We start from the raw sequence: 27,745 nt of genomic DNA, 5'->3' as shown, positions 1-27,745 counted from the left end.
TATGTATGCCGCATTTGGTTGTTTAATCGTTCATTTTTTGACAGTTGAATTTTTGATTGTTCATTCACAAGTAACATGTTTCGTAATGCAATGTTTTTTGGTTTACTGATTTAAATGATTCGTTCATGTGCATCAAGTCTTGTGTTGCACAATTCGAAAATGTTGAGTGGTGTAACGGGAATAATTGTCGTATTATTTCGTGTTACTTACGTGGTGCTGGTCTCATTAGTTAGGTATATAGGAATCATGGACAACTGTAATATAATTTTTACTCAAAAAAATCGATGCTTTTATAATATGTAATTAGTTTTAGTGTGTTAAAAGTTGTCATTACCAAGCGCGTTATGATAATTATTTTCCGTCAAACAAACTCGTCTGAAAGTTTCTGTTCTGTAAATATGGTGACTAAAAATTGACCCACCTCATAACTTATGGACGAGTCTATCGACGAGATCCAAGTTCAGGTCGTTGATTATTCATTGGAAATTCAGCATTGCAATGCGTTCATCAAAGCAGCTGCCGTGTTGTCACAGGACGGCGCTTGAAGCGCCAGTCATGTTGATAATTCTTTTTATTTATTGCTGGGATGCTCTTCGTGATTTATTAATAACGCCCTTGATTGTTAAACAATACCTTTTATAATAAATAAATGCGGCTTCAGAGTCTGGAACCTCAATTAATGTGCTGGATGTCACGTACTGTACTTAAAATTCTTAAAAGATAACTTAAAGAATTTTAATTCCTCAATTAAATTTTTATTACTTTAAAATTTTAAAGTAATAGTAAAAAATTTTTTAAAGTAAAAATTTAAATTACTTTAAATTTTTACTTCTTAACAGATTAAATTCTTAAAAAATGATTCTAATTCTTAAATTGTTAGGTAGGTAATCTTTAAATATTTTCTTTCATGGAAATGTCTGACTTAAAAATTGATGGACTCTCACTATATCTTCAACGGTCTCTACGTGCACTAAAAAAAATCAGTGCGTTCAAATAGTGACACACTTCTTTGCCACAGCAAGAGCAGAGAGCAGACGTAGCACTGATACGCCTCTTTTGTCTGGCCAAACTAGGTCGGGATGACCCACACAAGGCTAAAAAATATAACTCAGTACTCACTGCAGTTAGTGACAGAGCGCGCATTTTCTCGTCGACGAAAACTTGAGGTCACGGACGGACGGACGGACAGACAGACAGACGAACAGACGGACATGGCGAGCACAATAGTGCATTTTTCCATAAATGAGAAAATACGCTAAAAAGTGTGCATCAATATTTGGACAAAGTCCCGCTCGTTTCTCTGAGTGCATGGTGCAGCTCAGGCTTGACACAGTCACTCACACGTGTACGAAAACAGCAAGGAACGGTAGCAAGGCTTCAAAAATTCAATCGTAACTTTGGAAAAAGAGTTCAAACGCACCAAAGTTTCCAATTGAAATCAGAGAGGACAAAGTTAGACCAGCAATACGTGATGGAATCACCCAGAAAATGCGTCAACTTTCAAAAAGCTTGTCCTCCACATACGTTGCTGGGATACGCTAACGTTGCGGTTCTGTCGTGCACATTCTTCTAAAAAGTTATTACAAAATGTTGCCTGTGAGTGAAATTCAATATTAGTTTTGCTTCATGTCTAACTATAAGTTGATTCATGAAAGTTGTACCAATAGGTGAACATTTTTCTCAGGTGAAAACAATTTACATTTGTATTTTATATAGTATTTCTATATTTTATTTATTACTTACAAATTTTTACGGTATGTTGGCCTTGTAAAGTCTTCGTTCAGACAACTCAAGAGAGTTCACGTTTTTTCCAGGTGAAAACAATATAAAATTATTATTTATGTAGTATTTCTATATTTTGTATTTTATTTACGTATTTTTACGATATGTTAGCCTTGTAAAGTCATCGTTCAGACAACTGAAGAGAGTTTGATTCATTTTATGTCCTTTGTGTCAGGGTATTCACTCATATCTGCAATTGAATTGATTTAAGTGGCAATTGTATATAGGAATTTTAATAAAAATTGGATGAATAGGTTTCAATTTAGCCTTAAAATGCATTTCTGTTGATTTATAAACTATTGGTTTTCTATATTGTGAAAAATGATGTTCGCATTATCAAAAACAATTGCAAAAAATTGTCGACGATTATTAATATTTAATAATAATAAATAATATTTTTGCATTATTTTGGTCTTCAGTTGCAATTCACACTCTAAATCAAATTTGACGAAATTGTGCTGATAAAAAATCACTTGAATAAAAAGACGTTCCAACGGATATGTCATGCCATTTCATACTAAAATTCCGTCAGGGATGCAGCTGCGTTTACAAAAGTAAACATTTATTTCTTTGATTCGTTAGAAGATGAAATTCTTTGACATCTTCATTCAATCAAAGACAATTTGTGCGTGAAAAAATGTACGCATGTTGGTAAAACTGTTGCTATGTATAATTCTTCACATGACGCTGCAGGTATGAAATAGAGTGACGTGTATATATGGTTTGTTGATCAAATTGGTGGAGAGGTATGCTTCAACTTAGTGGTGAGATGTACTTCAACTTAGTGGTGAGTTGATCTAATACTTTATGGTTAGGTGTAGCTTAACTTGGTGGTTAGGTGTAAGTCAACTTGGTTGTGAGTGTAGTTCAACTTGGTCGTGATTGTAGTTCAACTTGGTCGTGAGTTGTAGTTCAACTTGGTCATGAATTGTAGTTCAACTTGGCCGTGAGTTGTAGTTCAACTTGGTCATGAATTGTAGTTCAACTTGGTCATGAGTTGTAGTTCAACTTGGTCGTGAGTTGTAGTTCAACTTGGTCATGAATTGTAGTTCAACTTGGTCATGAGTTGTAGTTCAACTTGGTCATGAGTTGTAGTTCAACTTGGTCGTGTCGTCGTGAGGTGTAAGTTCAAATTGGTCGTGTGTTGTAGTTCAACTTGGTCGTGAGTTGTAGTTCAACTTGGTCATGAATTGTAGTTCAACTTGGTCATGAGTTGTAGTTCAACTTGGTCATGAGTTGTAGTTCAACTTGGTCGTGTCGTCGTGAGGTGTAAGTTCAAATTGGTCGTGTGTTGTAGTTCAACTTGGTGGTGAGTTGTAATTCAACTTTGTGGTGATGCATAATTCAACTCGGTGGTGTGGTGTCATTCAACTCGGTGGCGCTGGTATATTAGGTTTGTACAAGTCACGCACTGACCAATTCGTTAATTCCGTCCAATTATGATGGACTGTCATTATTGGAGCACTGCAATTCAGCCCCACGCCATTACAGTGGCAGTCACCTACTGGATCAATAAGCCTGTATATACCAGCCAAAACTGTTAGAAATGGCTTTATGCTTCTTATTCTACACTTGCGGACACCATTAAATGACTTCATATGTACACAACTTCCATGAATACGAGTGTAATAACACTATTAAATAACACTCTAAGATGGCTATTGGATCTTCATGTCTCCTGATTAGTGCTGCGAAGGTTAAATATACTTTGCATGTTCTGCATTGGTCATCTCTATATTGAACTTGCATAGCAGATTTACTTAGTAAAATCTCTTGCAGATTATTCACTTATATTACATTGCCACTGCTTCCATGTAAGTAATATTTCACTGATAATGCAAAATAAATGCGCATTATAAGGTACAATTTAGCAGTAATATAATTTTATGTTATCGGTATTGATGTTTGAGGTTTAACAAAATTTGAAAAATAATGATTGTTCTAAACTTTAAAAATGAGGTTCGGATATATCTGCATTTTTTTCGAAATTCTTGCTCTAAAATTCGGCAATACTTGAAAAAAAAAATAAATTTCACTAGGTTTTGGTATTTAAATTGTTCAAAATTCCTGCATTAATACACTGCGATCAGAAAGACCCATCGTGCTCTGGAACGCAAGCATGGCATGTTTTGGCCCCGTGTCCACGTTCAGGTGCCAATGAAAGTGTCAAAAGTATTTCTGTGGTAAGATAAACTTGCTCAATAATCTCACGCAAACGTTAACCTGGGCACGCGATTTGCCGATTCACGAATTACAGTTCGACGTCGCACTAATTCCGCGCTATTTCGTTTATATTTCGGAACTGTTCTGTCTCATTGTCGGAACAGTTCTATTTATTGAAGGAATAGATGTGTTTATTAACGAAACAGTTTTTTCTATTGACGGAACAGTTCTATCTATTGACGGAATAGTTCTGTTTATTAACGAAACAGTTCCATCTATTGAAGAAACAGTTCTTTCTATTGACGGAATTGTTCTATTCTTAACGAAACAGTTCCGTCTATAGGCAAAACAGTTTCATCTGTCGGCGAAACGGTTCCATCTATTGACGGAACAGTTCTATCTATTTACGGTCGGAGGGAGACATTAATCTGTTATCTTTGTGATCCAGGGAGTATTACTTCATAAATTTCTTACGGTGGCCAAGCGATATTCTGCGTTCTAATGTTGCATTGACTGATTATTTTTGAGGTAATAATCTAGTATTGCACGCGAGTGAAAAGGATTATTTTTGCTCAAATGTTGCTGGGTTTGCATGAATTTTCAGTGTAACGTAAGCACTGGAATTGTTATGTGTTTTTTATTGCATCGCAATTAACTTTTTTTGCCAATGAGAATCAATTTTAATTGAGTGCTTAGTAAAAAAGTTGCGGATTTCATTGAATGCTCAATAAAAAAATTGCTTAGAAATTAATACTGAACGAACTATATATCGTTCGTTAAAATGTTTAGAACTTAGTCAAAAGAATTTTTTAAATGCATTGGCAATAAATGTAAATTAAAATATACCATACTCCTATCGAGACTATAATTCCTAGCTTTTTAGAGCATTTTCTCATTTATGGAAAAAAGGCGCTATTGTTCTCGTCATGTTCGTACGTCACGGACGGACGATAAAATGCGCTCTCTGTCACTTACTGCAGTGAGTATTGATCAAATTTTTTATATATATTTTCAAAATAGTGCATGTAATAGTACAAATTAGCTTAAATTAAACTGCAAAGCATGTGGATAAAACTTGCTATTACATTTATTCTCATGGAGTGCAGCGAGCGTATAAATTTGTAGTGCTGAAGCGTGCCTAGCGTTATTTAATTACTTATATAGTGAAGCCACTCTACCTGAATCATGAATACCATTTACGATCAATGTAAATTGACTTTCAGTGACGCACTTCGCCTCGGCTTAATGGAAAAATCCCGACGAAGGTAGAAACTGCGGTCATGTTTAAAAATAATTTTTCGTTTCTTAATTTAAACATTTTAACACATAGCAATAACGTCGCTTTTTTATTTTCTCTTGAAGTTTAAGTTCCACAGTAGTCTTCAACATAACCAAGTGTAATATTTTCATCTCTGCTTTAAAATAGTTTTACTTGCATATTGACTTAGATTACCCAGCCACTCAGCCGGCCTCTTTACTCGGATATTCAAAGTGGGTTATTTATTGTTGATATTGTATCAATATTTCAGCCTCATTGTCTGCATTTTATCAATATTAATGCCACACTGTCTGCATTGAATGTATATTTCAGCCTCATTGTCTGCATTGTATCAGTATTAACGCCACATTATCTATATTGTATCAAGGTTAAAGCCACATTGTCTGTATTGTATCAATATTAAATCTGCATTGTCCATATTATATCAATGAATTAGTCACGTTTCAAGAGAAACATTTACTGTGATGTCGTTATTGCATCTATGCATTAAAGTGCATTGCTTTTGCTGTCTGAATTATAGCAATATTACAGTAACATTTCAAAAGAAACATATATTGTAATGTCGTAAATGAATTTAATTCCAGAAGTGCATTATATGTACTGTCTGCATTGTTCCAGTACTACAACCAGATTTTAAGAGAAAAATGAACTTTAATGTCACTATAGTGACATTAGTTTATTTTTCTCAATGCGCATAAAAACTTGATCACAATATATTGTAATCTAGTTTTTATTTGCATTGTTTTCCAAATACATTTTTTTGACAGTCGTTAACGCATCGCCCATTTTAAATATCGTCAATGCGCAGGCCTCTATATTTATCGCGTTCATTTATTAGAGTAGGTTGATTAAATTAAATTTAAAGTTAAATATTTCAAATTAAAATTAAATTAAATTAAAGTTAAATATTTCAAACCGCGTAAATCAATTGTTTAAATCTGTATTGAAAGTTTATCTATCATGAACACTTGGTAACTGCATGTCGTTCGTTAAACATATTCCATTGCTAATTCAATTAAATATATATCGTCTCTTTTTAGTGGCACGCGCTCACTTCGATTACGGCTCCTTTGTCCCTGACATCTTAACTAAGCTTACTTTCATTAAAAATGTAGTCTGCAATACGAGTAGTTTTTACAACGGTTTATAATATACCTTTCTTTACATAACAGATGTTAAAAAGACCATAAAAAGGTTTGTCGATTTTTTGTAGAAGCGAGTTTAGACAAAGCTTCATTTATCATCCTCTCTATATTATTCGACGTTGCCTGTAGTTTTACGCGTGTAGTGGCAGACATTTTTCATTAATGTAGCTTCATAAAGACAAGGTCATAAAGGCAGCTGCGTGTGGAATGCACGGAATGCCCTCAATGCGTCTGCCATTCTCTCGGTGGCATGCGTGACAAGCAGCATTCTGACGTGACTGCTAAAAGTCTACGGGAGAAGATAACATCATTTAACGATCGTTATTTAGATAATAGAATGTCTTGTGATTGCGGTAAATACGGGTTTTCTGAGAAAAACTGCAAATATATTGATTAAGAGACAGTATGAAACGATCTATTAATTCTACTTGAACCAAAATGCAGTCAAAGCTGCTACACAAGTGTAATTGTGCTAACATGTACAGCCTCTCTATAATTATAGGCCTACCGATGCCACAGCTCATGTTCCAAGCTCAACAAAAAAATCATTGTTCGGTAAACATGAAGACACGAAAAAAGAAAACCCTATAGGAATTCTCTGCATGACGACGTTATTACAACGTTTATATTGTTTGAGTGTTAAATGACCTATTTCGTGTATATTAAAGCTTCCATTGATGCTCGAATCGACTTTTCACGACCAATCGTTCCAGTGATGCAATTTGGATAAAATTCCGTAGTCCAGTTTCAGGATGAAGCTTCCTGCATTGAATACCAGGGTTGTTCAGTAAAGTGGTTGAGGTAATCCTATTAAGAGTTAGATTGGTCGGTTACCTGCGGTCATTGTAATCCGTTCGCAATCCGGCGGTTATCGCTCCGGTTATCTTTTTTGTAAAACTGGGCGGGCCACTGCCTGCAATATTGGAATTGCGGCTCAGCAGAGCTGCCCGGTCGATATTTGTGAATGATGAGTGCTCGGTATTTATTCAAACGAATGTACTATTGTTTTAAAGCCCGGCAATTCACTTAGGGAATATGAAAGAATTCATTTGCTCTGGAAATGTAAAGCTTTTGTTGGCACAAAGCGGGATATTTTATTTTCCGGATTCTGTGTGAAATTCTGCGCAGTTTTGGGTTGTAATAAAATTCAGCTCGTAATTAAAAGAGACGTTTAATTTACGCACGCAAACATACTCTCGTGTCCTTGCAAAGCGATTTATGTCATATTTTATTTCTATTTTAATTAATTTGCGTTGCGTTCAAAAAACAGCATTTCATATTTTTTTTATAGTACCCAGTCGCTGCTCATTTCATTACATGCTAATTAATTGGCTGTATTTTAAAGTTTGAATCAAATATTACTTGAAAAAATTACTTCTTCAAAATTTGTGCAGAAATAACACAGTTGGAAAATAGAAAATTCATGATATTTAGCCGAATTTTTATAGAATAAATTAGCATTACGAAGAAAATTATTTCACTGCCATGATTTTATCAACAATTTGAGTATTTTCACTTCTTTTACGTCATCACTTACCACACTCATTCAATTTACGAACGCACCAGTCAAGCTCTCAGTGCGAGATCATCAAGTAAAATAAACAACGCTGTTGCGTGGGTAGTTTTTCCTCTAATTTTTCGCCAATTTTGTATTATGTTTCTACTACTTTATACAGATTCATTTGAATTTAGAATATTTCATTTTGTATCAATTGATGCGTTCAACGTGCGATTTTAAGCAAAATGTATCATCTTTTCCAAGCTACACACGGTTACATTATACCGCAATGCATCTGAAGTTCAATTAACGTTTATTAAACTTTATTTCAACGAAAAATGTTCAAACGTAATATACCGTTGTTGAATTAACTGAATAAATTTTGATAGTGAAACTTGAATTGATTTAAAGAAGCCTGTCATATGTTTATCATTTCATTATTCACAGGAATTAGTTCTTATGAATTTTAATTGCCACAATAGTTAGAAATTTCCTAAAGGGTCTGCTTTTCAATGTTGAAAAGAAAATTTACCTTACTCAGTACAACTTAATAACTCTTGCTTGGCTTGTGTTGTGAACGAATTAAACTTATTTATTTTTTTTTTGTTGATATCTTGGATTTTCGTGTGCTGAATATCACGGGAAAAATTGCTGGGAATATAGCAATAGAGTATAAATGATTTCATTCATTAATAATTAAGTTAGTTAATTAGTTCTCTCATTATCTGGTAATAGAGTACCAAAGAACACAACGCTGTTTCTTATTTCAAATATACACAAAATAAAAGTTCTCACCAGTCATCTGACGTTGAAATGACGACGAATAAAATTTTTTCAGCTCAATCAACACTTAATAAGCGTTTTTCAAAGTTATTTGTCTATGAGGATAAAGTTCTTCGCATCAACACGTGGCACGGCACTCGAATTACCTGTAAAACTTTGCTACCTCATATTTATTCTACCTGTAAAACTTTTCTACCTCATATTTATTCTCACTACACTACTACTAAATTATCTCTTCTGTCGAGAAACAGAGCTTGGAACGCAGTCTACTTTGAAGCCCGAACTTCTATAAACCTGGCTTCATCTACCGCTAAACATGGCTTCATCTACCTCTCATATGTGTCTTACTTGGAGAAAAACTTTACGGAAACTTGTGCCGTAGCTCCTAAAAAGTTTAATTGCAGGCCTGACGAAAAGTTTACGGAGTTCGCTGAAGTGTGCGTAGGTTTGCTGTTGATTTCATGAAGCAGCGCCTGGCATCAGCCCAACTTTATAGTGGCGTGTCTTGGTGTGCAATAATGTTTTGTTTAAAACTTCGGATAACTTGGAAATTTATTGTAGTAGAATCTGCATTCAAGTTTTGTGGACAACTTAGGATAACTTGAAAATTTATTGTAGTAGGATCTGCATTCAAGTTTTGTGTGCAACTTAGGATAACTTGAAAATTTATTGTAGTAGGATCTGAATTTAAGTTTTGTGGACAACTTAGGATAACTTGAAAATTTATTGTAGTAGGATCTGCATTTAATTTTTGTGTGCAACTTAGGATAACTTGAAAATTTATTGTAGTATAATCTAAATTTAAGTTTTGTGGACAACTTAGATAACTTGAAAATTTATTGTAGTAGGATCTGCATTCAAGTTTTGTGTACAACTTAGGATAACTTGAAAATTCATTGTAACATGATTGGCAATAATTATCTTTGTTATCTATAACCTTCTATTTTATCTCGGATCTGAGGCTAAATGAATAAATAGAGAATAGAGACTAAATAGAGACTTGAATGACTTGAGGGTGAATGGTCGACAATTACTGTATTTTCGAGGATTATTAGTAATAAAAATCTCGTTTTTATATTTGTAGACGTAGACAACTGCAGAATATTGAACTGTTGAATTTAAATTTAATGCATTTGCTTTTGTCTCACAGACATTTATTATTCGATCAGCTCTTCAACAATATTATTGATTGTTTTCATCACTATCATACTTTATTTTTTGAAAAGTAGACTGCATTTTCGGCTACCGCTTACCTTTTTCAGACGAGGCCCTGGAAATTGAAATATTTATTAAAAAAATTCATCATCATTGATCAATCTCTAGTTTGCTCATAAATTTTACTGGTATTGCGTCCAGTTGATTTTCCATTTTGCAACGAAGAACAAATTATAGTGACCGAGTCCCTGACACGTCTATGTATTGGATCCAATATTATTACCATCTCATCTGCATGACGGGAATGTATCAGCAGAGCATTACTCTCTCATCGAGAATGCAATTAAAGCCGCTGTAAACGATGTTTTCTGCAGAGTTCAAGACATCGCACCTGCCTTGATTATTCCGGCCTTGAAAAAAGATGGATTTGTGTTGGCATGTGCTGGTCATTTAATTAGAAGCTGGTGATTAAATTTGGATTATATAATGTGGTGTTATACTTTGATTATTTGTCATTAAAACGGTAATTATATATATTTTTGTAATTAGTGATAATTATTATTATGGGCTTGACAAAACCAGTTTAGTTTTCATTCTGCGACGATGATATAATAAGCAGGTTCAATTATTAAGGTCTGGCAAAATAAATATTCAATTCAGTATTCATAATGATTTAATCAACTGCTTGAAGTATTCTTGGCGTGGAAACAAATGAGAATGTGAAAATTACATTACGCGCTGGCTATTAGATCAACTCTCGTGATAATTTAATCTAGCATGTAAAGGCGAAGCTGTCTCTGAGAGCTGATTATTTATATGTGACATGACCGATGCTCTGACTTGGATCATCAGTTTTTATCAACATTTACCAGATTCATTCTCTTTAACTTTCGAGCGAAACGTTCGAGTAGTGGGCTGAAAAACATTTTTTTCCCTTAAAGGGTTTATTAATTATCAATTATTATCATAAAATTCTGTATGTTTCATAGTTATCAAACTTGAGAAATAGACTTCAATTTTCATTTTCGGCGATTTTAGTTGTATATAGTTTCCGGAAGCAAAATAGCTTCATCTCGAGGTGGGCTTGAAGCTGTCATTGGATTAGGCGAGCGGACAATACGCGAGAACGGCGGCTGAGTGCAGCGAGAAGCTTTACATGAGGCGTGTCTAGTCGGTCTTTGTGGCGCTCCTAACGAACTTAGGGGTGCTGTGTAATGCTGCTGTTGTGCTGCTGTGTGATGATAATGCTGTGTTGTGTAATGCTGCTGTTGTGCTGCTGTGTGATGATAATGCTGTGTTGTGTAATGCTGCTGTTGTGCTGCTGTGTGATGATAATGCTGTGTTGTGTAATGCTGCTGTTGTGCTGCTGTGTAATGCTGCTGTTGTGGTGCTGTGTAATTATAATGCTGTGCTGCGAAATGCTGCTGTGCTGCGTAATGCTGCTGTGCTGCGTAATACTGTAGTGCTGTGCAATGCTGCTGTTGTGGTGCTGTGTGATGACAATGCTGTGCTCTGTAATACTGTGCTGTGTAATGCTACTGTGCTGTGTAATGCTGCTGTGCTGCGTAATGCTGCTGTGTAATGATCCGTTATGCTGTTGTGCTGTGCAAAGCTGCCGTGCGATTTAATGCTACAGTGCGGCGTGATGCAGTTGTGCTGTGTGATGATGCCGTGCCGTGTAAAATGATGATGCTGTGCTTCGTACTGCTGCTACTGCAATGTGTAATGCTACTGCTTGAAATTATGCTGAGAGGCTGATTAAAAAGATTCCCCTGTGCTGTGTAAAATGCTGCTGCGGTGCTGTGCTGCTGCGTGCACAGCTAATGCGGTGCTGCGCTCAGCGCTGAATTGTGATTACGTGCAGGCGAATAATTCGTCCAAAGCTGCTATTATTTAGTTTGATCTTGTTAAATAATATAAATAAAAAACCAACCCTGTAATGCTGCTGTCGACTGCACTTCCCTGCCGTTGGTGCGGTTGTCCTTGTCTCAGATAGCAGCGCTGCCATGTCGACGTTCTAGTGCTAACAAGGAGTTCAAATACAAGTTCCTCGAGCCAGAAACCCATGTTAATAAATTGATATTAACTGAAAAATATTTAGATTAAATATTGTATTGTTATTAAAATTATTCAATTTATTGAATGTTTATTGTGATTACAATGATACGAGTTAATGAAATAAGTTAAACAATATTATTTAATCTCAAAACATTCTAGTTACTTGTATCTCAGTGTTCAAATTCATGGCTAACAGGTGCCAGAGATTTGTTTTAATTCATGGTTACGTAAATCTTTGAGTGGATTCCGTGATTCATGGATATAGGTTTGTGATGATTTAAAATTATAAAATTTCAAATATTCTTTTGTTGAGTTCACAATGCTTCAAGAAAATCTAAACCCACTTTAAGGTTGGTTGGAAGAACAGACCACACACAATCACACAATTAAAGCTTGCTACTTATAGATTTTGTTAATAATTATTTACCTTAGAGAGTCCACTTAAAATAATGACGTTGAAATAAAATGTAAAATTACAAATAAGGCTGTTCTCCTTTTTGTTGAAAGCATACTTAAATACTAGTATATTATGTATGGAAAAAATGCCAAGCGTATATGCCAGTTAAAATAAACATTCTAACTGGACTATATTATGTATAACTATCTTGTTAAAAGATCTTCTGGTAAATGAAGCCCGAGGAATTGACTCCTTAGCTTTCGAGGGAGAGTCGTGCTCTGTAACTTGTCAACCACGAGGCTTCAATCAACCGTTCAGCGAACCGTAGAATAGTTCAGTGAAAAGCGTTGCAGGGACCAGCCTTTTAATTTTATATAACAGTCGTATTGATCGCGTTCGCTGGCCTGAAAGGTGCGACGCTTCGTTGTTCTTGTTGCATAAAAGCTGTTATTATATTTCTATTGTTATTCTATAATTACTTGTATGATGATTGTGTGCTGTTTAATGATGAGGCTGTGCTTTGTAATGCTGCTACTGCAATCTGTAATGCTACTGCTTGAAATTCTGACGAGAGACTGATTAAAACGGTTCCGCTGTGCTGTGTAAAATGCTGCTATTGTGTTGTAATGTCATAGTTATTATTACAAATTTCAATAATCCTCGATTGAGGTATTGTTGTTATAGAAAAGAAGTATTGCGCGGGTTTCACACGAATTAATATTGTATCTGTGGAATAAAAAACAGGAATTTAATCTAGTTTATATCCTCGCACTTTAGTAGGAAAACTCGATTTTTCTACAAGTTTGCGGATGTGGAGGGTGAAAATGAAAATTAATTATGCATTTATGATGTGAAAATATAATAAAAATAGAAATTTATTCAAATTTAGTATTCAATGGCCTCAGTGAAATTCGAGTGGATATGCATATGCAATTTTTCTTCAAAATAGATTCTAAAATATTTTTTAATAACCTTACCCCCATTAGGTTACATGTTTCTTTATAGCTGCCCGAAATGTATCATTCTCAAAACTTAAAAGAAGAAACAAAAATCATGTGGAATCGATATCAGCTTCGTAAATGATGGATTGAAATAAGTGATGGTCTCATTTGTATCCCGGGCAATAGTAAAGCACCCACAGCGGTGACAAATCGCGCCGACTTTAAGATATGGCGGCAAATGCGTGACTTGCTCAGCATTCGTACTTATGATTCTTATCGACCAGTTGAACGGCCCGGTATCCGAGCCAGAAAACATGGGAGAAACATCGTTGGTATACAATACATTGAGGGGAGAGGCATCGTCGGCCACCGATAATATTTATATAATTTTCAACAAGCAAGTTGGTAGCGTGCGCGCTGCCGCTACCCTGGCATTAGTGTCGCTCAAGTCCAGACGTGCGCCCGAGCTTCTGGCGACCACCACAGCATTAACTCTGATCCAAACATCGGAAATGTCGCTCGCGAGGCCAAGAAATGAAGGAAATCCTTGCTCGAATATATTCCTAAGTCATATTCTATCCGCAGTTAACAATTACTTTTGCATCTGCACTGTATCCTGTGATGCAGTTTTATAAAGCCCTTCTGGAATAGAAGACTTTACGATTGCAGATTCAAAGTGCTTATAATGTCGGAAGAAGGCAATTATCCTGTAATTAGTTGTGTTTATGAAGATAATTTGTTTATTAACAGTAATTTTTCTTCGTTTCAGAGTGATGGTGTGGAAACGCGCTCGATGGGGCCCGCTGTGATGGCTGGAATGCTGCGCCGTTCCTGGTCTCTGGCGACGGTGATTCCTATAATATTGGCACTCAAAATTACCATCACAAGCTCCCAATTTCATGATGAACCGCAGCGCAATCCAACACGACAAACGATCTACGGACAGCAGCCTTTTTACCGATACCCGTTCGAAAATCGAAATCCGTTCAACGAAGATAGCAGTAGGCGGTATGGTGACGCCCGGGGTTCTGTCACAACGAACGATGATAATTCACCGTACAGAGAATCGAATGTTCTTAGCCAACCTCCGGTAGAAGGGTCTTTCTACGAACAGCAAGGGTACGGTCCTGATTTGAAAACATCACCACTCACATCGACTCGGAAGAAGGAAATTGGACCTAAATCCAACTCAATCGAGAGTTCCCTAGCGGCGATATTCAGAGGAGTGGCATACGGGGTATCTTCTGCTCCTACCACCACTCCTAAACCTACCACAACCACTTTCATTTCTATAGTTTCAAGTAGTTTACCCTCAGAACAGAATTCGAATAAAAATCTTGAAGATGGCTCAGGAGCAGAATTGCAGCATCACGTTGAAGAGAACAATTTTCAGGACATTGAAGACGTAGAGAACTCGAAAGATGAATTAGTCCCTTCATCAATACCCTCGACAACTCCGTCAACTGATGTCGAGAGAGCAGGCATAGATGATTGGCAGTCAGGCTTACAGGGGGCATGGGAAGTTCACATTTATTGCTCCGCGGCAAGCTTTAGTCTACTGGCGATCATCTCTTTTCTGTGTATTGTGAGAGTGCATATGTCGACTTACTTGCTGTCAAGGGGCTACTACATTACTGCTCATCTCCTGGTCTTCCTGGCTTCGTTTTTTAGGTGCGTTTCCTTCTTCCACGACCCCTACGCGAGCGGTAGTAAACTTCCCAATGCTCTCTCAGACGTCCTCTTCAACATCGGAGCGCCGTGCATGACTGCCGCTTTTTCAGTTGTGGCTCTTGCGCTTTTAAACTGCGCGAGAATAATTTTATTACCGCTGAACCTGCAGAACCCCTTAGTGTTTGGTTTGATAAGCGGTGTATATATTTGCAGCAACATTCTGGTAGATATCTTAGCAGGGATACACCATAGATATAAATGGACTGAAGCCCTCAGAGCCAGCGTCCAGGCCCTTACTGCTGGCTGGACTGGTGCCCTGTGCCTTGGATATGCGATCATATTTTATAGAATAGAAAGATCAGCCGCACGTCAACGGCAGGAAATCATGAGACTATCCTATAACCGAGAGAACATGGATAATTTTTCCACCTTGCGTCGTTTACCGACTCAAGCGCTCAGCCGTGGAGCAAGATTACTTTTAGTGGCAAGCTTCTGTGGCTTGGCCGTCTCCGTGCTGCAAGTTTACGGCCTTATGACCCCAGTCGGATTAATACAACTACCACCTAAAGAACCGTGGATGTGGTTTGGCTACCAAACAAGTTGCAGGCTCTTAGAGATCATCATGTGGTCGTGTATCTGTGTTGCTGCTGCTCTTTCTTCCAGTTCTCCGCTCGATAAACAAACAAACGATGATCATAGCCTCGTCACGTTTTCTTGTAAGCGTTGCACGAGCTGCTCGGACATCAGCTCGTGTCAGGAATCTCCTGATAAGAAACTCAGTGAGAATCTCTACCCAACAATGTGTCATTCTAACTTAAGCGCCCGCAATTTCAGTGTGGACGTAAATGGGAAACTTCTGACTGAAGATTGCGGTGCCATCTCACGCATGACCTACTCGCCGGGTCAGCGAGACACAGAGAAACTTAGCCGCAAGTCCAACACTCTTCATTCCGCCACTTCAGACTTGCATTTGCTATGGGGAGGCCAGCATTCGAATTCGTCGACATCACGTCCTGCTTCCATGGTGTTCAATGAGAACGGAATTGTTAGATTTAGGACACAGAATGAGAACGGAGAGTTTCATGAAGTCCAAAGAGGACCATTCCCTATTGAGGAAATGCCTCCAGGATACGCGGATCAGATGTATAACGTTTCTCACCCGGACAAGTCCAGTTATACTCTCGGGAGACTCAATCACGGCCAGCTGGCTCAGCATTTCAACGGCCGCTCTAATATTGATGCGTTCGGGCGGACAATGCCAGGAAAGTCACAGACTTCAGACAACGGAGCTGAGTATAACTACTGCGAGATCCCTTCAGGTGTGATGAATGAATACAGTGGTTATGCTAGCGCATGTTCTTCAATGAGTGCGGCTAATAGCTTTGATGTTAGAATGTATGATGATTATGAGGTGGCCTCCTATTATCATAGTCCTATTAACGGACCAGCCTCAACTCATGTCTATGATTCTTTGCGGCCTAAAGTTCATTCAAACATCACTCCTAAAAAAATTATTCGAAGCGTTAAAGTCCCTCCTAGCCCGTGCTTTTCTTCTCCTCGTTCAATGATATCCGGAGTTGGATCGCAGGGAAGTCCCAAAAACGCAGCGCTCCATAATTCCGATTCTGACTTGTGTTCTTCAGCGACTGATCGGACACAGATTTGCTCATCAAAAGGCAATGAAGGCCGACGAGACGCTAATGAATGCCTTCAATTCCAAAGGCCATCGATGAAGAGACACTCGTCCCATCCCGGTCAAATGCAAGAAGAGGACAGGAACGAAGGAGTAGCGCCTCTCATGCCGATGCAAAATTATCGGAATCAGATTAGACAATCTAAGACCACAATTAGTGGTGCGGCTAACTCTCCACCTAATCATTACTCTCCGTCAGACAGCGACGACTTGTATACGCCTCTTATGGGAGATGGTAACGCGATTCAAACTCAACCAAATAATTGTATTGTAGTTGGAACTAACTCTCATGACAAGGTGATAAATTTGTCGCAAAGTTACGATTTGCATGGAAACAGGATGTGCTCGCCTTTCACGCCTAATCCTCAGATCAAGTCAGGAAAATCTGAAGCCACGTCGCCTAGTCGTGTTGCTTTGGCTTATGATGTCAACTTGGATCAATCATACAAACCATCTGTGAACGACATAAATGACTCAGCAGCAAAATTTTCTCAGAATTGTTCGGATTCTCGGTCACCGGAATCTAAGAGCAATCACTACTCAATCGGGCTCGTTAACAGTCCATTACTTCAATCTCCAAGCCATCCTAACCCAAGTGACTCAATAAATTCAAAGCAAGTGTCTCCGAGGCGCTCAAAATTACCGGGAGATTCAATCAACGAGAATTCTTCGATTTTGGACGAGCAAATTTATCGAAATGATGCCGATATTTTACCCATCGCTAGGCCGATTCCGCCGCCGGTACCACACCGGCCCAGTCTCGCTGAGACTTGGGTCAACCAATCCCGCGATGGCTGCTCCACCAAGACTGAGTTTGTCCGAAAATCCAGTCGGAAAGGAAATAAATCCTTGGCATCTCCGACCAAATCCACCGGGTCTCCTTCCTCTCCTGTCTCTAATTTATAAAAATCAATTGCATTACGTTCGACAAATGGAGTGTTGTTATCGAATTTCTCGCAGTTTTAATTCGTTTTACTTTTAATCAAGCTCTGCCTTATCAAGCTTTAACGGAAAATTTTTTGCTTTCATTATTCGCTCTTTCTCGTGTTCCCAAGAATTTTTCAGTAAGATTTGTTTAAAATTTTTTTTCTCATGTACAAATTTCATTCCTGAAGAATTTTGCAGCTAATTACCGATTGGGATCTTATCCTTTTTATGAGGTGACTAAATCCGCTGATTATCACAACGAAAAACGACTGAACGATTGATTTTGTTGCAAATTTTGTAATTATATCATGTATCCATGTCCATAAGTACGTCATATGCGCTGTATAATATAACATAGAATATTAGGTTGTTCCTTCCGGTAATAAATGTTGGCTGTTATTCCCAATACCTTCAATTTGTTCCTAAACAATGAAGATTTATATACTGTTGAATGAATGGACAAAAATTGAAAGATAATACACACTTTTTTCATTGGTGTATGACGGGTTGGTGCTGTCAAATTATTATTTATTCATTTAATAAGATCCAAACTTATCCGTTTGTCCCTCAGTTCAGTTTCGGAACAGGCTTAAAGGAATAAAATTCTTCGCGATTAGTTGTCCTTTTTATTTGAATTTATAAACTAAATTTTTCAGTCTTGATTGGAACATTGAGAGATGAGTTAAGCATTCTATCAAAATTCGCATGTCCTTATACTTGTAAAAATTGTCACATTCATGCTTTAAATAATAGAAAAATTTTATTTTGAATTAGTAAGACTGACTCATTTTTTTGTATCCTATAAAACTATCATTTTGTAAAGTTTGTTCATTCCGCGACATAACTTTTTCTATACAATTTCGGGATTAATCAGCTTCCGGGATGTGGTTTGCACGCACCCTTTAACTATACTTCATATAAAGTTTAAATCCTAAATCTTTATCAGAAATCCTAAGCACTCGCTTGCTTTATCGAGTGAATGAACTCTCTCTGGAGAACCTTACACTCAGAGAAATGTGTGAAATATTGTCTAAATAGAGATGCACCTATTGCACTCGTGTGTGTCATCCGTACCCAGTTTATCATCCAACAGAGAGCCAGTTGCGTGTATCATCCGGCCCTCTTCTCATACTGTGTGTAAGAAAGTGTGTCACTATTTGGACAACACCACCCGTTTATTATTCTGAGTGTACATGTTTAGTATGCAACACGACAGGCATACGCGTGTGCGTGCTAATGGCGTCAGGGGTGACGTCAACGATACGAACAAAGTAGGAAAAATAATTAGTGAATCAACGTAGCTACTAACAGGATCTTACGTTACCATCGACACATTTATTGTTATCTCATTTTTAAGCTGAAATATTCATAAATCTTTCAACTTTCGTTGTAATCGATAGCATTCATATAACTATTTTAGTATAATTTGTTTCGACCTTCTTTTGTAGTTGCCTAATTATAGTTAATAACTTGATTTTTTTGAGTACGTAATCAGGCAATTTTTTAGCAATCGGGAATTTTTTCTCAACCATCAAAATTTTTGTGATATGTAAGGTTTCGGCAAAATTACAAGTTTGATGCGGGATGTGCAATAATGTAAATTGAACTAACCAAAGATGATTGTTGCAACGTAAACTTCGACGGTCACTTTACAAATAAATAAAACTTTTCTCGATTCCTTTAGTCTTGAATTCCGCAAAAACTTAAGAAGTAAGGATCGCAGCACAAATAGAAAAAATTTTCATCATTGAAATTTAGAAGAGCGCAATGCTATATCGACCTCCATTGATTTAAATTTCTGTTTAATTTCTCCTACCAACAAATATTATATTGAACTCTTAGGTTTTGAACTCTTAGGTTTCATTAGGTTTCAAATTCACTTCCTTCCAGGGAGCTCAATGTTGTTACAATTGAATTGTGAATAACTAGCAGTATTTTAATTACCTCTGAAATAACTAGTGATCGTGTTCATTATTAAGCACGTTTCCTTCAGCCTCAAGGTTATCAAAAAAAGAATTTCATTTTTTTTTTGTTAAATTTTATGTATGAAAATTCAAATTGTGGGAGGACGGAAAGAGGCCATTAAATCGTCACAGAAAATGGTCCCGGCCATTTTTCTTACCTTTTAAAATTTATCACTGCGAAATTTAAGGCTACGTGGAAAGAGCCAAAGACTTTGAGAAGAGGTGACTGACGCTGAACTTATAAAGTTCGAAAATATTTAAAGTCTTCTGTAACTCTACAATCTACAGTTAGTAATTTATAATAAAGCTTCCAATACATTTTAACTTTGATTTATCGAGTTTAACTTCACTGGGGGAATTAAAGAGAGTTTATTTAAAAAAAAATCATTTTTTCCAAGTGCGAAGTCGGTGATTGCTCATAGATTATGCGTTAAAATTCAAAAGTTTAATAATGGGCCTTCCGCATTATGTAATCAAACACATAAGTCACTCAAATATTGGGATTTATGATGCCATATTTTTTATTAATGAAATTTGTGTAATCTGCGCTATACTCAACTGCGTAATAAAAGTTGACTAATTTGTATTCTTTTTAGAGAAGTGCAAGGAAAACTGTATAAACTTCACCGTGCCTGGAATGAGCTTTCCAGCTCCTGATGTTTAAAGAAAGTGAAAGCCCATTGTTTCTCAAATCATTGACTGAAAACAATCATAATTTTGTATTTTAATTGAAAATCGTTGATCGGGAAATGGACCTCATTAATCTCTTGTTCATTCTGCATACAGAATGTTAAAGAAAGGAGAATAACAAATTTTCATTTAATTTCAGAAATAAATTTTCGATAATTTCAATATCTCAAGCGAATTATTTTCTTCGCTCTGCATAAAAATTCCTTGTAAATGCAGAACAAACCATGAAGAAAAATTCATTCCGCAATATCCTCCCTTATTTCCTTGTGTATAAAGGATACTCCGATAGCTGTTGCACATTGGATTTTCTGTAGATATTGTACAGTTTGATGGACCACATAGGATGAAGATCTGTAGTAGTCCCTATATTCTAGGATATTTTTATTAAAGGCACGTCGATCTCGAATAGATGAAATACCGGACAATAAGCTATTTGTATAACATTATAGGCACGTGTTGTTGTTTCTTCTCTTGGCTAACTTTTAGGCTGTCTTCTTGCCTAGCATCTTGCTTGAGTTTCTGCCCGACTTCTTACTTGATTTCTGGGCTGTCTGCTGCATGGATAAAGGATGAGCACTTGAGGCATTCTTGAATTAGCTTCGGCTGATCAGCATGGGTGGCCACTAATAAATCTACCTAAGATTTTCAAAGAATCATCCTGTCATGTTTTTGTATTATTTGTATGCATTTCATTACTTTTTTCATATAATAACGCGGTAGTCTCAAAAGACGACCGACCCTAAACAAGGATAGTGAAGCTCTAGAATTTAATAGAGATTGAATTTATTCTTCGCCCATCGTTGTTTCTATACTCGATATTCCATTATTTTTTGGTGGTGCAGACTACCTTCGAAAAAAATGTTAATTTTTTCTGCAACGAAAAGATATTTCAAAGGTATAGGTTTTGTAAATTGAGTTTATAAAAAATTTTTTGTTAAATATTCGTTCTTCGAGTCCCTCTTCTTCTCTTGCTGCAGCCACGACTTCGAACTTGTATGTTCGAAAATATTAATTAGTCCAATTTATCCGTCGTCGATGTTATATTCAATAATTCTGGAATATTTTTCTGTGCTGGAAATGCTGTTAGCGCGTGCAAATTTCATTCAGAATTTCTGTTCAATAAAGATAACTCCGACACAATGAAAGCCTCGTTAGATTAATTGAAATATATTTTTTTTTGTCGGGGCTTCGCTGCAGTTAGTCTGCAGTTCGAAATCGCTTAATTCTGATACATTGATACGTGCGGGAATTTTTTGAATGATACTCGGGCAGCAAAGCAAATTCAATGCAGTTTTTATTTCCCGTAATTGAACAGGGGAAATCCTTCAACGGTATTTGCAATTCATACAAACTTCTGAATTAAATTGAGTTGTTTTTCTTTGATGTATCTTTAATCCCATATTGCTGACTCTAGGTCTGTTCGATTACTAAAACTTATGTGAAAGTTAATTTCACTTAAACGTGAGTAAATAGGCTGATATTTGGGCCTTGGCATTAACTGATAACGTAATTACATTATTCTGCTCTACATATTACTTCAAGTGCGCCTTCCAGAAAAAAATGTTTAATTGAAAGTTAATCTAAAGCATCGTAGTTTTCCACCGTTGTACTTTGATAGCGATCTCAAAAAACTGTATAAAAAAATAAAAACATTTCCTTAATTCAAGATTATGAGTAAGCACGGTACGTAGACTATATACATTTTATGTATTCTGTGTATGTTTGTTAATATTATTGGTACCTATAGCCGTTAACCAATGAGTAAACATACTGAATCGCAGGAGCCATAGATAATAAATAATGAAGTTTCCAAATGTGATATACATTCATTATTAATAAACTCAATTTAACATATGAACTTTTACTCTCCATTATACTACTAATATTCTTTTTAATTACCACTTTTTTCTGATTCCGAACAAATTCTGAACATGAAATTAACCTTCAACAATCAATATGTAGAAGAAAGTTATATGAAATATTATATTCAAATCTGCTGCGACAAAATTCTCCTAAAATTACAAGCGTCAGAGGAGAAATGAAATCTTGTTGAAACCGGCACTGCGCTCAACTTGAGAGTTAGTCTTTTTCTCAGAAATTTTTGAACTCAATTTTTCATCCATTGCTCATCAATATTCAGGCTCGGCAGGATTTGTTTGCACAGATGATTTCAGGCACGTCATCAGCACTCCCGTGTCAAAATGATGTCCAATTTTCCGTGCCAAATTTTCTCTGAATATCGCCTGACGATAAAATTAATTTAGCAAATATATGTTGCGGTCTGTCACCATTCTTTAATTAATGAATGATATGGATGCCTAGACCGAAGTTATAAATGTATATTTCCGATTACTCCAGTAACCTGCTCGTATAAATTAAGAGAATAAATCCTTGCTTGAAATTAATAGAGCAAGGTAGATAAATTTCACTGAAAATGTACCATATTTTCATTTAAATCTTTTCACACACATGCAAGCTACATCGTAAGTTCAGCAGTACATGTGTAATTTTTTTGATTGAGGAAGCTTGTCTCTGAAACGTTTTCAATGAAAATATCGATTATTTTATTGTCAATTTTATTTATTCACATTTTTCTTCAGTAATCTACTGGTAATTGAATGTCTAGAGTTTTATATAAAAAGGGACGTAATTATTTTATCCCTTATTAGCATATTATATATCCCAGATATTTGGAGTGTCTATGTTTATTTGCACGTATATTTAAATCGTAACTATATAAATACGTATAATAATATAATAAAATAATCGCATGTAAAGCGATTATTCGAGCCATTGATCACAATATCTATCGAATCGCGGTATCGTATAAAATGAAACCGAAATCCAGTGAAATCACGCATTATAAATGATTTTGAATACAAGATTTACACAACACGTAATAATCGCTGATCAATAGTTCTTCAATATATGTATATACAATTTTTTGGTAAATGGCGGCATTTAGGAGACTTTTTCATTCAAATTATTTTTATTGGAGATTTTGAAGGAATGCGACTATATATGTAAAGGGATTTTGAAAGCTCTGATTATCTCTATTATTGGTTCTGCAGGGCCCTTCTACTCTTCTAAAATCAAACGTTATTAATGATATTTCATGCCATAAAGTTGTTGTTAGGATTACGTGAAATATCATCAATAATATTTCACGTAATCCTAACAAGATTTGAATTCCGCGAAATTTCATGCATAATATTGTACGAAATTCAAAAACTCAGAAATCAAATACGTTAGTGTAAAATTCTGCATATATCAGTTTGTTTTTAATTCAATTTTTTTATGGCAAAGAAAATTCTTTAAGTCTGCGCGAAAAGATTCTTCATAGGATCTCAATCTATAAAAACTATGGAAATTTATTCCGCAAGGCCGTTCAATAAAGTGAGTCTGAAGAATTGGCAACGTCATATTGCAGCTCGGAAGAGGACGAGTAGAATATGGGGAGAAAAGAGGTTGGTTTATGAGTAAATGAGGAATGTTGGGGTATAATACATGAAGAAAACATAATTGTGGGATGTAAGATGAAGTGATATATTGAAAACTCAAATGAAATTCTCATAAATTAGTCCCACGACTAGTAGAAGGTAAATATATAAGCTTTAAAAGTAGAATTCAAGAGGCCATTGTTTTAATTCAGTGTTCTAGATATGAACATTTTCTTTTCAACTCACCGTTGAAATCTGACTAATATAAGATCGAATCTACTTAAAATTAAAATAAGGAGAGATAATTAAATGGAATTAATAATCAAACTTACCCTGCCTATTCATGATTTAATTAAACATCTTCCCACGATGTCTAGCAGCTCTCCCATGTCGGTCTCCCGCAGAGCTTCAGCCCGCTGCTCATTAGCAACTCGAAGCCTCAAAACAAATCAAACTTGCGACCGCAACTCGAGCGCCCTCTACCGGCTACTAGCTCATGGCCTCTTGATTAATGTGATGCATGGTTTATTTGGTTCGTGTTTAAAGTGCCTTATCACGAATATATTATAGAAACGAACACGCTAGTTTGAGATAAGTTTGTTATTATTAGCGTATGTGATTGATTGTTTATTTGGTTGTACATAAAGCTCATTATTTAGACCACATTCTAGTAACTCAATCTGTCTGAGATTGAGTATTTGGTTTGTGCTAAGAGCGTCCTAACACAACCGCAATCTAAAAATGAAAAAACCACTTTGAGAGAAGTTAAGTATTTTTAGCGTATGTTTAGATTTTTTTTGCTTTATTTATTTTTGTTTGTGTATAGAGCGCATCAGACTATATTTTATGAACAAACACGTCAGTCTTTCAGAGGTTTATTTTAGTAGTGTTTGAGATTAAAAACTCATTTTGGGCTTAGAACGCCTTATTAAATCCGTCATCTAGAAACGAACTCGTCAGTTTGAGCGAAATTGGTTTTTACTGGTAAATGTGATGTCCTTCTTGTGTTTCATATTTTTTTTAATCTTCATTGTGTGAGTCGTTGCAGAAAGTATTTGAATTAATTATGCCTGTGGTCAAATCAAATTGACCTAATATAATATCTAACTTTTAATTTAAAGTAATTATACATATATATCTATTGATTAACGCCTAAGTTTGAATAATATTTTTTCAGAGAAATATACGAAGAACTAAATTGACTATTTTGAATTATATGAAGTTATCTTTTAGATTTAAGTACGAATCAGAGATTCAAGTCGTATACAATTTGTAACACATTAAGAAAAAAAATATCTGCAAACGGATTGAACTGTCCCGTTAGTAGATTTGAAAGAATTTATTTTTTTTTTCAATCTTTTAGGCCCATAAAAACGAGCAGAATACATATTTTGTTTGGAGAACATCGGCAATTTCAATATAATAATTTGTTGATACACTTTTAAGTTTATTTATTTTAACGGAATCAAATTTTCTTCACAATCTTCTTTTCCCACAATATTGCCAACACAAAATTCCATCAAAATAATTATTTATTTATGAGTTCGCATTCCCAGCCAAAGAACGGAAGTTTACTTTCAATTTCAGCTCCGAAATAAGCTCATATATTCGGGGAACAAAATATTCAATTAAAAAGCAAGTCTTAAGAACTCTTGAACTTTTGTGATTTTCCTGGAAATCGCAGCTGCTGCGTTCCGAAACGCGACACTTTCCCCGTTCATTTGCAAATGGGAAGGAAAACTTGAAGGGGACTTAGTAATAAAGAAGATTATTTAGGAAACAAACACCCATGTTACTCACATGAAAAACAGCACAGCCAGACTCGGGGCAGCCTTTCGCCTAAGGCATTCAGGATAAACAGGCTTTGCAGCCTCCGATCTAAGTCCACTATTTCTGTCACAGCTCCTGGAAGCGAGGCTCCTATAAGATTGGGCAGCAATGTCGCGTAAATGCGGGCGACAGCCTTAACAGGAATTGACCAGCCTCTTTTGCCGAGTTTTGGCAGCTGCGCATATGAGTGGACGGTGGAGAATGGGACGCTCGGGCATCCATTGCCCGACTTGAATTAGGGATGGCCTTCGTATCGTGTTTTCGTTACATTTCAGAAGCCTACAAGAGACAGGCTGTCAGTTTTTTAATGTTACATTATTTTAAGATAGTTATCTTGAAGCTTGACGGAAAGAGTTGCCATATCATGTAGCAGATCTTGTATGAAAGATATAAAGAGAGTAGATTTTTAATGTTACAGCATTTTAAGATTGCTATCATGAATCTTAAAACAGTGGCTGGATGCTATATCATGTTGCAGCTTCTGTTTAAAAGATTTAAGAAGAGGCAGGCAACCATATCATGTTATGTTCATAATAATAATGTTTGGAAGTCTAAATATACAATAATCTTGCTGTCATGTTATATCATGAATTATGCACTCTCAAGAACTGAAGGATATTCGAGGGCAGCGTTATAAATAAATTGTAAGGTTTATAAGACGATGTTTAGTTGCCACATTATGATGGGTCTTCAATCTAGAGGATTTAATGACAGACGCTGTCAACATTCTCAAGCTTGGGACTATAATACTGTGGGTGTAATTACCGATTATAACAGCGGTATTATGGTGTTTTAAAAAATTTTTAGCCATTGCGATGACATTCGAGCTTCGATAGTAACTTTTTTACTAATAATTTCAGTTACTTAAACATCGTGTAAACAGAGGCTCGTAAGCTGCCTCAATGTTATAATGAAAATTTTAGTATTTGTTGTAATGCAACCCACTATAGCTTTGAAGTTAAATTTAATATCATTCGTTAACGTGGTTAGGCAGTTGAATCCCAGTCTGTTCACAGTAGGGACGATCCTTGATTTCCCGAAGAAAATTTTAAATTGTAAGTAATCAAAACAAACTAAGAAGCTTTAAACGCAACCTCTAACAATGCTAACAACGGCGCCTTCAGTGCAGTATTGCAGAGGCAATGCAGCGTAAGTGCATAAAACTAGCGAAGCGAAAAGGGTATAAAAGTTTCGGTGAGCCCTCGTGTCAGCTCCACGATATTTGCAGCACCCCATAGAAGCTTGGGCACGGCTTCCGATAACCATTGTTACGCATGCACACTACACTTATGAATATTATATTCTTATATCTTTAGTCGCAAGTTATTTTAAGACATGAGTTATCATTTGTCTTAAATCACAAGTTTTCTGATAATCTAAAAGCAAAAAAAAAAAAAAAATAATAATAATAATAATAAAATAAAATGCCAAGTACATATGATATGGTGAATTAACTTGCGGTTTTCTTTGCTTTCAAATTATTTTCGCTCAAATTTCAAATTCTAATGGAAAGAGGTAATGCTTCTTAAATTTTATTAAGTTCATGTATTGTTGAGCAGCATTATTATGAAAATTCTTAAAAAACTATGAAATTAATACGGTTTTAGATCTTACTGTTGCATCAGGATCAGAACTATTTTTTTTTGCATTAGGATTAGTTTTATTTTCATCGATGTAAATTGAAGTTTGAATATGGATTCTGGTCCTAAAATCTGTTAGCTGAAATCTAATCTTAGACGAACAGAATCTCACCTTAACCATCCGCTCGGACCATGAAAAGGTGAGTCGGTGCCGTGGCATGTAATGGCGAAAGTGACTGCGATATGAATGACTTCCAATGACATAACAGAAGTTAAGAACAGAGTGAATAGTCCTATTCTTGAATAATAAGGCGATGCGGTGCAAGGTCCGGGCCCTACAGTACCAATAATGTAAAGCAAGGTATGAACCTTCACACATAAATCAAATCAAGGCCCGAGCTTCATCAGTAATGGAGGTTAAGGGACCGGGCCTCACCAATTATGCTTCTTAAGTCCCGGGGCTGAAATAATAATGGTCAAATCAAGGTCCGAGCTTCATCAGTAATGGAGACCGGGCATCAACAATTATTAGGGACCGGGCTTCTTAAGTCCCGGGGCTGAAGTAATAATGGAGTGCAAGGCCTGGGCCCTGAATCATAATGGAGAGCAAAGTGTGGGCAGCTCATATGGTATGGGCCCGGTTCAATTATGGAACAAAGGCCGGAATCCTGTTTAATAACGGAACGTAAGGCCTGGTCTCCGGCCAATTTTATAGGCCCGGGTTTGAAGGAATAATGAGATGAAGTCCT

The 27,745-nt window shown here is 36.2% G+C and overlaps 1 protein-coding gene across 1 annotated transcript in view; it reads left to right on the top strand.

Moving 5' to 3' along the window:
• The window catches only part of LOC108670693, a 61,537-nt gene extending 40,212 nt beyond the window's left edge, over window positions 1-21,325 (top strand). The window contains exon 3 of the mRNA XM_018158180.2: window positions 13,971-21,325. Coding sequence (XP_018013669.1) covers window positions 13,995-17,471 — 3,477 coding nt within the window. The 5' untranslated portion in view covers window positions 13,971-13,994 and the 3' untranslated portion in view covers window positions 17,472-21,325. The remainder of the gene's footprint in view (window positions 1-13,970) is intronic.
• The last annotated feature ends 6,420 nt before the right edge of the window (window positions 21,326-27,745 follow it).

The sequence above is a fragment of the Hyalella azteca genome, unplaced genomic scaffold (genome assembly GCF_000764305.2).
Source record: "Hyalella azteca isolate HAZT.00-mixed unplaced genomic scaffold, Hazt_2.0.2 contig1513, whole genome shotgun sequence".
Classification (NCBI taxonomy): Eukaryota; Metazoa; Arthropoda; class Malacostraca; order Amphipoda; family Hyalellidae; genus Hyalella; species Hyalella azteca.
This window is presented reverse-complemented; position numbering and strand designations above follow the sequence as displayed.